Source organism: Globicephala melas, chromosome 8 (assembly GCF_963455315.2).
Source record: "Globicephala melas chromosome 8, mGloMel1.2, whole genome shotgun sequence".
In the NCBI taxonomy this organism is placed as follows: domain Eukaryota; kingdom Metazoa; phylum Chordata; class Mammalia; order Artiodactyla; family Delphinidae; genus Globicephala; species Globicephala melas.
In genome coordinates, this window is record NC_083321.1 from 52,872,563 (window position 1) to 52,886,739 (window position 14,177).

The 14,177-nt window shown below is 40.9% G+C and overlaps 1 protein-coding gene across 1 annotated transcript in view; it reads left to right on the forward strand.

The window, feature by feature from the left end:
* UVRAG (UV radiation resistance associated) overlaps positions 1–14,177 on the forward strand; it is a 360,244-nt gene that overhangs the window by 101,447 nt on the left and 244,620 nt on the right. The window contains 1 exon segment of the mRNA XM_060303729.1: positions 7,542–7,616. Within this exon segment, the coding sequence (XP_060159712.1) occupies positions 7,542–7,616 (75 nt within the window).

The window sequence follows — 14,177 nt, forward strand, 5'->3', positions numbered from 1 at the left end:
TAAATTGTTTTGGGTTCGTTATTATAGGTCTTTTCCTTCTCTTGTGTTTCTTGCCTAGAGAAGTTCCTTTAGCATTTGTTGTAAGCTGGTTTGGTGGTGCTGAACTCTCTCAGCTTTTGCTTGTCTGTAAAGGTTTTAATTTCTCCATCAAATCTGAATGAGATCCTTGCTGGGTAGAGTAATCTTCTCCTTCATCATTTTCAGTATGTCCTGCCACTCCCTTCTGGCTTGCAGAGTTTCTGCTGAGAGATCAGCTGTTAACCTTATGGGGATTCCCTTGTGTGTTTTTTGTTGTTTTTCCCTTGCTGCTTTTAATATGCTTTCTTTGTATTTAATTTTTGACAGTTTGATTAATATGTGTCTTGGCGTATTTCTCCTTGGATTTATCCTGTATGGGACTCTCTGTGCTTCCTGGACTTGATTAACTATTTCCTTTCCCATATTAGGGAATTTTCAACTATAATCTCTTCAAATATTTTCTCAGTCCCTTTCTTTTTCTCTTCTTCTTCTGGAACCCCTATAATTCGAATGTTGGTGTGTTTAATGTTGTCCCAGAGGTCTCTGAGACTGTCCTCAGTCCTTTTCATTCTTTTTTCTTTATTCTGCTCTGCAGTAGTTATTTACACTATTTTATCTTCCAGGTCACTTATCCGTTCTTCTGCCTCAGTTATTCTGCTATTGATCCCATCTAGAGTCTTTTTCATTTCATTTTTTGTTTTGTTCATCATTGTTTGTTTCATCTTTAGTTCTTCTAGGTCCTTGTTCAATGTTTCTTGCATTTTGTCCATTCTATGTCCAAGATTTTGGATCATCTTTACTATCATTATTCTGAATTCTTTTTCAGGTAGACTGCCTATTTCCTCTTCATTTGTTAGGTCTGGTGCATTTTTATCTTGCTCCTTCATCTGCTGTGTGTTTTTCTGTCTTCTCATTTTGCTTATCTTACTGTTTTTGGGGTCTCCTTTTTGCAGGCTGCAGGTTTGTAGTTCCCGTTGTTTTTGATGTTTGTCCCCAGTGGCTAAGGTTGCTTCAGTGGGTTGTATAGGCTTCCTGGTGGAGGGGACTAGTGCCTGTGTTCTGGTGGATGAGGCTGGATCTTGTCTCTCTAGTGGGCAGGTCCACGTCTGGTGGTGTGTTTTTGGGTGTCTGTGGACTTATTATGATTTTAGGCAGCCTCTCTGCTAATGGGTGGGGTTGTGTTCCTGTTTTGCTAGTTGTTTGGCATAGGTTGTCCAGCACTGTAGCTTGCTGGTCATTGAGTGAAGCTGGGTGCTGATGTTGAGATGGAGATCTCTGGGAGATTTTCGCTGTTTGATATTATGTGGAGCTGGGAGGTCTCTTGTTGACCAGTGCCCTGAAGTTGGCTCTCCCACCTCAGAGTCACAGCACTGACTCCTGGCCGCAGCACCAAGAGCCTTTCATCCACACGGGTCAGAATAAAAGGGAGAAAAAGTAGAGAGAAAGAATTAGTAGAAGTAGGAAGAAAGAAAAGAAAGAAAGAAAGAAAGGAAGGAAGGAAGAAAGGAAAAAAGAAGGAAAGAAAGGAGGGAGGGAGGGAGGCAGGCAGGAAGGAAGGAAGGAGGGAAGGAAGGAAAAAAGAAAGATACAGTAAAATAAAATAAAGTATAATAAAGTTATTAAATTAAAAAATAATTATTTAGAAAAAAAAAGGACGGATAGAACCTTAGGACAAATGGTGGAAGCAAAGCTCTACAGACAAAATCTTACACAGAAGCATACACATACACCCTCACAAAAAGAGGTAAAGGGGAAAAAATCATAAATCTTGCTCTCAAAGTCCACCTCCTCAATTTGGGATGATTCGTTGTCTAAAGGAGGGAAGGAAGGGAGGGAGGAAGGGAGGGAGGGGGGAAAGTATAATAAAGTTATTAAAATTAATTATTAAGAAAACAATTTAAAAAAAAACGGACGGATAGAACCCTAGGACAAATGGTGGAAGCAAAGCTATACAGACAAAATCTCACACAGAAGCATACACATACACACTCCCAAAAAGAGGAAAAGGGGAAAAAATAATAAATCTTGCTCTCGAAGTCCACCTCCTCAATTTGGGATGATTCGTTGTATATTCATGTATTCCACAGATGCAGGGTACATCAAGTTGATTGTGGATCTTTAATCCGCTGCTTCTGAGGCTGCTGGGAGAGATTTCCCTTTCTCTTCTTTGTTTTCATAGCTCACAGGGGCTCAGTTTTGGATTTGGCCCCGCCTCTGCGTGTAGGTCGCTGGAGGGCGTCTGTTTTTTGCTCAGACAGGACGGGGTTAAAGGAGCCGGTGATTCGGGGGCTCTGGCGCACTCAGGCCGGGGGGAGGGAGGGGCACGGCGGGGGAGGGAGGGGCACGGCGGGGGAGGGAGGGGCACGGCGTGCGGGGCGGGCCTGTGGCGGCCGAGGCCGGCGTGACGTTGCACCAGCTGGAGGCATGCCGTGCGTTCTCCCGGGGAAGTTGTCCCTGGATCCCGCGAACCTGGCAGTGGTGGGCTGCACAGGCTCCCCGGAAGAGGGGTGTGGATAGTGCCCTGTGCTCGCACACAGGCCCCTTGGTGGCGGCAGCAGCAGCCTTAGCGTCTCCCGCCCGTCTCTGGGGTCCGCGCTTTTAGCCGCGGCTCGCGCCCGTCTCTGGAGTTCCTTTAAGCAGCGCTCTTAAACCCCTGTCCTCGCGCACCAGGAAACAAAGAGGTAAGAAAAAGTCTCTTGCCTCTTCGGCAGGTCCAGACTTTTCCCCGGACTCCCTCCCGGCTAAGCGTGGCGCACTAATCCCCTGCAGGTGTGTTCACGCCGCCAACCCCAGTCCTCTCCCTGCGCTCCAACCGAAGCCCGAGCCTCAGCTCCCAGCCCCGCCCGCCTGGGCGGGTGAGCAGACAAGACTCTCGGGCTGGTGAGTGCCGGTTGGCACCGATCCTCTATGCGGGAATCTCCCCGCTTTGCCCTCCGCACCCCTGTTGCTGCGCTCTCCTCCGTGGCTGCGAAGCTCCCCCGTCCGCCTCCCGCAGTCTCCGCCCGCGAAGGGGCTTCCTAGTGTGTGGAGATCTTTCCTCCTTCACAGCTCCCTCCCACTGGTGCAGGTGCCGTCCCTATTCTTTTGTCTCTGTTTTTTTTTCTTTTGTCCTACCCAGGTACGTGGGGAGTTTCTTGCCTTTTGGGAGGTCTGAGGTCTTCTGCCAGTATTCAGTAGGTGTTCTGTAGGACTTGTTCCACGTGTAGACGTATTTCTGGTGTATCTGTGGGAAGGAAGTTGATCTCCGCGTCTTACTCTTCCGCCATCTTCCCAGCCCCTCCCTTTTTCTCTTGATTACTCTGAGTAGAGATTTATCAGTTTTATCAGCTTTTCAAAGATCTAGTGTTTGGTTTTGCAACATTGTATTTTATAAGAAATATATATATATTTGATGCACAGTTCTTGGCTCACTTCTAGAACTCTTGGAATTTCCTAAGTGTTGAATGTGATAAAGATGTCTTTTGTTATGTTAATGAGGTGACTTGAAAAGCACCTAAGGGTGGGGGCTGGTTGCCTACGGAGCAACCATGTGATAAGAGGATTGGAGGATTGGAACTTTCAGTCCCACAGTCTGACCTCTTGGGAGAGGAGAGGGATTGGAGGTTGAATCAATTGCCAATGGTCAATGATTTAATCAGTCATGCCTGTGTAATAAAACCTCCATAAAAACTGCAAAGGATGGGGTTCTGAGAGCTTCTGAGTTGGTGAACACATAGAGATTGGGCAGTATGGTGCACTTTGAGAGGGCATAGAAGCTTTGTGCCCTTTCCCCATACCTTGCCCTATGCAGCTCTTCTATTTGGCTGTTCCCTGAGTTACATTCTTAATAAACTGGTGATCAGTAAGTAAAATATTTCTCTGAGTTCTGCGAGCCACGCTAGCAAATTAATCGAACCTGAGGACTAGGTTGTGGGAACCTCTGATTTACAGCCAGTTGGTCAGAAGTACAGGTAACACCTGTACTTGGGATTGATATTCTAAATTGGAACCTCTAATCTGTAGCCAGTTAATTAGAAGCACAGATTGCAATCTGGGTCTTTGACTGGCCTTCCATGTGTGTGGGGCAGTCTTGTAGGACTGAACCCTTGACCTGTGGAATCTGATGTAGGCCTGAGAGCAGGACACCCTGCTGGTGTCCAAGAATTGCTTATTGTTGGTGTGGGAACTACCCACCCACCCCATTGAAATTGGGTTGCAGATCACCGAAAGAGGTTTCACTTATTATTTTTTTCAATTTCATTGATTTCTGCTTTTATCCTTTTTTAAAAAAATATTTATTGGGGCTTCCCTGGTGGCGCAGTGGTTGAGAGTCCGCCTGCCAATGCAGGGGACACGGGTTCGTGCCCTGGTCCGGGAAGATCCCACATGCCGGGGAGCGGCTGGGCCCGTGAGCCATGGCCGCTGAGCCTGTGCGTCCGGAGCCTGTGCTCCGCAACGGGAGAGGCCACAACGGTGAGAGGCCTGCGTACCGCAAAAAAAAAAAAAAAAAAAAAAAGAAAATTATTTATTTGGCTGCGCCAGGTCTTAGTTGCAGCATGTGGGATCTAATTACCTGACCAGGGATCAAACCTGGGCCTCCTGCATTGGGAGCGCAGTCTTAACCACTGAAGCACCAGGAAAGTCCCTCGTTGGTTTCTGCTTTTACTCTTATTATTTTCTTCTTTTTGCCTGCTTTGGGTTTAATTTGTTCTAATTTGCTAGTTTCTTAAAGTAGGATTCCTGGATTACTGATTTGAGACTTCTCTTTTCTAAAGTAAGCATTTAATAAATTTTCCTCTAAGCATTGCTTTAGCTGTGACCCACAATTTTGATACTGCATTTTCGTTTTTGTTCAATTTGAAATATTTCCTAATTTCTCTTTTATTTCTTCTTGACCGAAGGGTTATTGAGAGGTATGTTGTTTAATTTTCAAACATTTGTGGAGTTTTCAGATATCCTTCTTTTGTTGATTTCTACTTTAATTCTGTCGTGTTTAGAGAAAATCGTATTATTTTAATCCTTTTAACCTTTTTGAGATTTATTTTATGGTCTGTCTTGGTAAGTGTTTCATGTACATGTCGTGTGTATTTTGCTGTCATTTGAATGGACAGAGTGATGATGCAGCTTGTCCACAGTAGCCGGAGCTACAACTACAAGCCAATTTCCTGAATAGCCTTTAGAGACAAGAGAGTTAATCAGGAAGTTTTCCCCAGAAGTCATGAACTAAAGTTGGTTTTGACTTGAATTTTGATGACAAAGAAGCAGAGGAGTTTGAAAATAGCTCTATTCAAGGTGGGAATTTGGAGAATTTGTTGATAATGCTTATATGGGGCACTTGCGGTGGCAGAAGTTCTTGTGCTTAGTTTAAGTGGTTAGAACTTGTATTAATACCAACAGCGATTGTATACTCTTTCAGTGTTTGGGTATCTTTTTACATTCATACAATCATTTTACATGCACCCAGTGACTTTGGGCCTTTTGAAGGTCATGTGAGCAAGTATTATTTTCCTGTCAGTATTTAACTGAGAAAACAGAAGCTCAGAGAAATTAAGTAACTTGTTAAAGGTCACACAGTGATTGGTGGATTTAAGCTATTATTTGTTCCATTGCTCAGACTATATTTATTATTCATTTCACCAACTTTGATTATCTGTCTTTAAAAAGTGTGCCTTTTTTCATAGAGGGATCAAAATACAAGATTGTGGTTGAATTAAAAGGCTCTATATTCTGTAGTCTCCATATTAAGATTCTGACACATTTTGGGGTCAGTAATCTATAATTAATGGTAAAGGATAGTAAGTAGTATGGAGTATCATGCAGCCTGTTTTGTTAATTTTCTTTATTAATCGGGAACAAAGGGCTCTATGGTTGACTGATTCTGATTTTTTCCCCCAGTATTGTTTGTGTCTAACTTCCGAAAGTACTTTCATATCCAGTGATAATTGGATTCATTTCATCTGTAGGACACCACTATAAAACAGAACAAGGAGTGTTTCTGCTTTTGGCTGATGAGGGATTTAAAGCATGGCCCATTAACATTGATTAGCGATTATATATTGAGTAGAGTGCTAGGCACTAGGGCTATAAAGTCAGTTCCTTATGAAGCACTAGAAGGTTGGAATTAGAACTCAGATCGCTTCAATTTTTTTTCTTTTTAAGCCCAGTATCTTTTCAAGTCCTAGAAACATGTTGTGTCATATTTTTCAACAAGTTAATTTAATGCCCATCTTTATGAGGCTTATGCTTTGAAAACTTTACCTTCATGTTAGATTCACTCCTGCCCATGATCTCACCCCACCCTTTCTTTAAATGGCATGTATTTTTCTGATTTTAAAAGTGATCCATGTACTCTGTGGACAATTTGGAAAATTTTGAAAAGCACAGAGAGGAGAATAAAAAATTATGTGCACTCCTTCTGCCCAGCTGCAACCATTGTTAACATTTTGATGCATATGATTTTATTTAATCTTTTTTCTCCTGAGGTATATATGTGTGTAAAATATTCTATGTTTGTAAAATTTTGAGTTTCTTCTAATCTTAAAACTGATTTCATAGTGCTTTCTCTTTTTCTCTCATAAAATGAAACACTTCTTGAAATTGGTTTATAGTTTTCATTATAAGTTTATTATTGCAGGCCCATCTTTTGGTATTATATTCAGTTAAGTAAATGATGTAGGTAAACAGGGAGCATGTGATTAATTTTGCTTTAGTAATAGATGTAGCAGGTATGGAAGTCAAATAAATGTTCACAGGAATCTTCTGCTGGCTTTGACCTTTCTATCTCTAGCTAGAAAGAAGAGATGAAATATTCTATTGTGGTAATCCCCCGCTTGAACCCTCACATTAATCCTTCACTGCAGAAGCAATTAAAATTGTTTTAGCCACAATTCTTTCTGGTCAAGTAACTAAATCTGTTTTTATAGACTTTATACTATTTTGAGTTTTAAAAAAAATCTTAGTTCTTCAATTTTAAAAGTTTTAATTCTCCCACCTTTTAGGTGAAGTTTTATTCGAGGTTGGCACTGACTGAAGCTCGAATCAGTTGCATTTGAAAGAGAGTAGTAGACAGAAAATAATTAGACTTTTAAAGACTTTGAGGATTGGATATTATCTTTAAACTGTCTTTTTGAAATTAGAAAATAATATTTATCTTTTCTGTTTTTTCTAGGGCTTCGTGTTTTTTAAAGCACTCTAATAGACTAACTGGGCTGTGTTTTCTTTGAGATCAGAGAATGTAGAGTGTGCCTCTGAATCCCCTATGCTTAAGGAATATGCTTTCTGTAACAACCTCAAGAAGTGTTTGTGAAAAATGTGTGTGAATGATGGTGCCTGTGATCTCATGTGATGATTTTGCGAGGACTTTGACTAAAGCAGGAAACTCTAAATTGATCACCTGGTCTTATGATAAGTGTTTTGTTTTCTGCTGGCTTGTTAGACGTAGCCAACCTATTTCTCAACATTGAAGTAGGTCCTGTCATTTTCTAATCACATTAAAACTTGATTGGAATGAGATGAACTAACAATGTGTTTTCCTCCTCTCTTAGATTCATGCCCGCAACCAAAATGAAATAATTTTTGGGCTGAATGATGGCTATTATGGTGCTCCATTTGAACATAAGGTAAGGGGATTTGCATAACACTGTGAGTTTTGTTTAGTGCAGGTGTGCTTTGATGTATCAGGTAAAAGCTCTGTGTAAATAGAATCATATTTTAAGTATCATTGTAAGTTTGTTTAGTGTGGCTTAGGGTGAATGCTTAAAGTGAAAACTCATTTTGTAACCACATCAACACATCTTTTCTAAATCCAGATTATATTAATTTTCCTAAGAGAAAATCTTATGTAGCTGTTTTCTACATAATTCTTTAGAGGTTAAGGAAGAATAATGAATTTTAATTAAGTGTAATACAATTTTATTAACTGTTTCAGAAATCTTTTACAACTTTGAATAAATTTAAGAAACCTGAGGCAAGTTATATTGTAGTCATTTATATTATAGTCTGTGCTGTCTCTGTATCTAAAGGTGATTAGAGAAAGGAGAGGTATTTACCAAGTACCTGCTATCTGTGGCACCATGCCAGGCGCTTCATGTTCTTTATCCTACTTAATACTAGCCACAAACCAATGAGGTGAATTTTCTACATTATTTCCTCTTGGTGATCATGTTGTTTTCTAATTCTTGGTTGTCTGAAATGCTATTGCTAGAATGCTTCATTCATTCAACAGCTATTTACTGAGCACCTGCTGTACCTCAACTACTGTGCTCTAAGTGCTAAGGGTACAATGGTGAGCAAACAGATTTTTTTTCCCTGCTGTCATGGAGTGTATGAGGGAGACAAGCACTGATAAGGTAACCTGATAGATAACTATATAAACACAATGTTGGTGGGTGCTATAAAAGCATGTGATGAGGATCTTACCTACTCTAGTGGCTCAAGAGAGTTCTACGGGGACTTGACTTTTAAGGTTACAATCCAGAGGATGAATAGAAATGAACAATGTGGAGGGATGGAGGCTGAACAGAGAGAGCATTCTGGGTAGAGGAGGGTAACATGTTGGAAGGCTGTGAAGTGCTAGGGGAAGTGGTGAGTTTTCGGGACTGAAGGAAAGTCTGGGTGATAAGGGAGAAGGATACCAGAGGAGGGTGGAGAGGTAGACAGGGACCACATAACACAGAACCTTTTGAAGGGTTTTATCCTAAGAGCAGTAGCATGTGTTGAAGGATTTTTAGCGTGGCAGAGATATAATTAGATTTGTGTTTTAATAATTTCACTCTGGCTGCTTTAAGGACTGATTGTAGAAGAGGCAAGAATATATGTGGGAAGACAGTAAGAAGGATCTTACAGTACAGAGGGTAAGAGATTTGATACTTTGAAACAGGTTTATGGTAGAATAGCAGGTAGATTTAGGAAAGTTTTAGGAGGTAAAATCAGTAGGACTTGGTGATGGTTTGAATTTAGGGTGTAGGGAAAAAGAAGGTGTTAAAGGATGACTTTCGGGTTTCTGGCTTAGATGAAGTAACCAGATGGATGAAGGTGCCAGGCACTGAGAGAACTAAGGACACTGGAGGAAGACAGCTTTGTTGGAGGCAGATCGTGAGTGAGTTGAGATTTGATCACATGGGCTTTGAGATACCTTCAAGATATCCATGTGTAAAGTAGGCATTTGGATTAGATGAGTCTGGAGTTCAGAGGAGAGAAGTAGGTTAGAGATTTAAATATAGAAATATAATAATGGCAAATAGTTATTGAAATCGTGAGTTCAGATAAGATAGACCAGTGACAAGCTGTACAGTGAGAAAAAAGGGGCTTAATAGCAGGGGGTCTGTGAGGGTCTCCAACTTTTAGAGGCCAAATATGGGAGGAGGCTTTGGAAAAGGTGGCTGAGAAGGAATGGTGAGAGATAGACGAGGAAAAGAGAGTGAAGTCTCTTGTGGAATCTCAGAGGCTAAAGAAAGAGAGGTTTTTGTTTTGGTTCGGTTTTTGGTTTTTAAGGAGAGGGTGGTCAAAAAAGATGAAGACTGAAAAAGGCCCATTCAGTTGGGCAAAATGCAAGCTATTCTAGGTGACTTCATCAAAACTCAGTTGAAGCTCTATTAAGCTTTTTTTCTTTATTTTAAAGCCCTCATCTTCTAAGTTCCTATAGTATATCAGCACCCTATGTACACCTTTGACATAGGTTTTACCACTTTATAGCTCTTTATTCCTTTCTAGTCTGTAAGCTTCTTAAGGACAGATTTCCATATGTAATTTTGAATTCCTAGTACCTATCATAGTCCTTGACATGGTATTTGCTTAGTAAAAATGTTTTATTTAATGAGAGAATTGTGGGAACTGCCAGTGCTGTTGTTTGTAATGTCCCATTTATAGGGTTTAGCCATCCTGAGTCTGTTGAAGGATTAAGTTCCTCCTGTAACAGGTAACCAACTCACCATCTAGCACGATGTCTGCATATAGTAATAATATTAATAGTTAACATCTGTTGAATGTATTATGTATCAAACAATGTTTTAAGAGCTTTATATCTCTTACTGTATGTAATCTCCCTAAGAATTTTGTAGCCAGAGGCTAATAGTAGTTGAGATTTCGGGTAGGTCAATAACTAATAACCCTTTCTTCTTCTCCTGAATTTGGAACAAGTTTAGAAATAAGACAGGTGATAAATGGAGATCAGAATGTTGGCGTTATTACTGATAAAACTAATTAGCAAATGTGGCTTAAATTGTGCAACTGAAAGAGCTTGTATATAGTACTTTCTCCCAAAATGAATCCCCATACCACCAAATAACAAAACAAGCAAAACTGCATTCTTCCCCTTACGGGGACAGATCCTGACCCTCTAAGACAAAAGCAGAATTTATGTGGACTTTACACAGGCTGTTCCTGAATCGGGGGGAACCTGGAAAGAACTAAGGCGGTCATGTTCAGTTCCGTCCCCCAAACTCAGCAGTCAAGCTCCTGCCTATTCTGGGGAGGAGTGAGTGAAGGACACAGAAAAAGTAGACTTTTTTTTTTTTCTTTATAACCTTCTTTCCTGGGAAATGGAGTGGAAAGTTTTTCTCCTAATGTGGAAGCATGGGCATGCAGAGTAAGTGTTTCTCCCTAACAATAATAATAATGTCTAATGTTTAGTGAGCACATATGTGCCAGGCACTATTCTCAGTGCTTTATATATTTTACCTCATTTAAACCCTACAATTGTCCTTTTATAGAAGAGGATGCTGGCACAGAGAACTTAAGTAACTTTCCCAAGATTACACAACTACTAAGTAGCAGAGCTGGGATTCAAGGCCAGATGATCAATAAATGTTCACTGAATAAATGTTTTGTAATAAGTGGTACATTTTATTCTGTAGTCCTTCAGTTAATAAGTTTTGTAAATTTATAAGGCATGCTTATCTTGCCCTGTACTAGCTTTTTTAAAAAAATTAATTAATTTACTTTTGGCTGCATTGGGTTCTCATTGCTGCGCGCGGGCTTTCTCTGGTTGCGGTGAGTGGGTGCTACTCTTCGTTGTGGTGCGCAGGCTTCTCATTGCAGTGTCTTCTCTTGTTGCAGAGCATGGCCTCTAGGAGCACAGGCTTAAGTAGATGTGGCACCTGGGCTCAGTAGTTGTAGCTCGTGAGCTCTAGAGCTCAGGCTCAATAGTTGTGGCGCACGGGCTTAGTTCCTCCATGGCATGTGGAGTCTCTCCAGACCAGGGCTTGAACCCGTGTTCCCTGCATTGGCAGGTGGATTCTTAACCACTGCACCACCAGGGAAGCCTTGACATAAATGTTTTTAAACATTTATAGCAATTTGACATTATTGTGCCTTTTTTGTATTTTATAAAAGTGTCAGCTCACAGTGGATTGAAGGAAAAGCAACCAACCCTTTCCCACAGAGAGTTTGAGGAGCACTGCTCTAGACAACAGTAATAAGGTGAGGGAGGCTGTTTTAAAGAGTAAGACTCATTGAGGTCGTTGAGTTGTTCGGGAGGAGGATAGAGACACTAAACAAGTTTAGAATTTCTTAGAAAAACTTGTGGTCGAGTGTGCATGTTAAAAATGTAAAGATGGGCTTCCCTGGTGGCGCAGTGGTTGGGAGTCCGCCTGCCGATGCAGGGGACGTGGGTTCGTGACCCGGTCCGGGAAGATCCCACGTGCCGCGGAGCGGCTGGGCCCGTGAGCCATGGCCGCTGGGCCTGCGCGTCCGGAGCCTGTGCTCTGCAGCGGGAGTGGCCGCAGCAGTGAGAGGCCCGCGTACGGCAAAAAGAAAAAAAAAAAAAAATAAAGATACCTAAATGTTAGAAACAGAGTATAGATTTTTTTTGTGTTTTTTTGGCGGTACGCGGGCCTCTCACTGCTGCGGCCACTCCCGCTGCAGAGCACAGGCTCCGGACGCGCAGGCCCAGCGGCCATGGCTCACGGGCCCAGCCGCTCCGCGGCACGTGGGATCTTCCCGGACCGGGGCACAAATCCGTGTCCCCTGCATCGGCAGGCGGACTCCCAACCACTGCGCCACCAGAGAAACCCCCAGAGTATAGATTTTTAATTAGCAGAGGGAAAAAAGGGAATGTAAGGAGTAGAACACTTTGTCAACTTGATAGGAGTCAGAAAAGGAAAACAAAAAAGAAAGCAAGTGGTAAATAGAAACATGCAGTACAGTGATAAAAGTAAGTCCAAATATACTTGTAATCACAGTCATTGAATATGGATAGCATATCTGTGGTTGAAATATTTCATAAAGGATTAAAAAACGCTAAATCAGCAAGGCTTTAAGAATGTATGTTCTGGGGACTTCCCTGGCGGTCCAGTGGTTAAGACTCCACACTTACAGTGCAGGGGTGTGGGTTCAATCCCTGGTCGGGGAACTAAGATCCCACATGCTGCGTGGCACAGCCAAAAAAAAAAAAAAGTACTGTACGGAAGGGAAAGGTTATACTTGTGAAGCAATAGGAAGCATGTTTTAAAGCAACTTTTAAAATACTGACTGAAGTTTTTGTTGACCAGTTCTTCAGCATTCTTGTTTTGTTACATTAGCCATAACCAGAAACAGTTTGTTATTACTTCTGATGACTATGTTGCTGTTATTCCTTCCTGTGTCCACCTTAAAGTGTCTTCAGCCACTATGGGTCTAAAAGCTGAAACTTACTTTTATTTGCTCAAAACTTTTGCCTCTTTGTTTATCTGCTTCTCAAAAAGGCTTTACTCATTTCTGTTGAGTTTTTAGGAACCTAGTAAGTCTCTCAACTTTTTACTATATTGGATGAGTACTCAGTGTCACTCCCAGGGGTGTCTTTGGAAACTAATACACTTGGAAATCTTTGACTAAAATATATACTGTGGGTTTGAATCCTTCATTCAGTAACTTCTGCTGGCCTTATTAGGGAGTGATATCTTGTTAATTTTATGTAGTAAAATTTCATTTATTTGGCATACAAATGTGTACATATTTAACAGCAGTGCAGACAAATAAATAATTGAATAGGTGATAAAATCTATCTTTAGTTGTAAACGTGATTCATGATTTTTTTTCTATCAGTAAATATCAAGTATCTACTACGTGCCCATTATTAAACTAAGTACTGTGGGATACAAAAGTATTAGATGCAGAGTCACAAACCCTTATTCTTTTAGCAGAGATAAAACAGCATTTATTCCAGAAGAGCTCCAGTTTACAAATAGTTTAGTTTGAAAAATTATTTTTGATGTCAGTTGTTTGGGGCTTAACACAGGTGAATTATAGCAGAACATTAAGTAATTTGAAGAGAACCTTAGGAAGAGGTTCGTGAATAAGGCTAGGTGATATGGAGAGATGTTTCCAGGTGGATTTTACTGCTAGGATGGCAGTTGGGCGAGCATGGGAAATGAGAGGCTGTTGGGCCAGCTCTTGATCCAGTAAGCTGGAAACTTTTCAGATCCCTGTATAGGAGTTTTGCCTTTAATATAAACATGTAAGATTATCTTTGCCTGAATTTCCTTTCGGCAACTATTCTTCTTTTTGGAAGGATGCTGACAACTACCTGGGTGAATGGACACTCCTAGTGGTTAGGAATATGGGTTTTGGAGTCAGATTGATGTGAGTTTAATTCCAGGCACCACTGCTTACCTATGAAAGATTTTGGGCAAATTGACTCATCTCTGAGTTTGTTTTTTCATCTGTAAATGGAGATAACAATTTCTACCTCATCATAAATTCTTTTGAATATTAAAGGTGATATAATGTATATTACAAGGCTGGCACATGAGTAGAGTTCAATAATATATGGAAACTACTACTCACTAGACTCTAAACCCTATGATAAGAGGGATTACATCTCTAATGCTTACCACTGTCAGTAGTTGTGTCCTTTGAACCGTGCCTGGCATGTAGTAGGTGCTCATTTTGTTAATGAATGCAGGTGAATGCCAGCTATATTTAGGACTATCATAGCAATAATTGAGATTCAGAATCTCGAGGGGATGGTATTTTTCTCTCCTACCCTACCTTATCCCTAGCCCCAACTTCTGGAGTTTTATTTTTATGTAACTCATATTGTCATAACTCTATGGTGTTATTGATAAAGTACAAAGAGCTTTAGATTGTTAAGAATTCTTGTTCTCAGACTTAAAACTATAGTAGCAATGTCTTCAGAGTCCAGTAGATGGCAGTGCTTTCTCATTTTAATGGAAAAAAATTAAAGCAGGAGTAGAATCCAAATA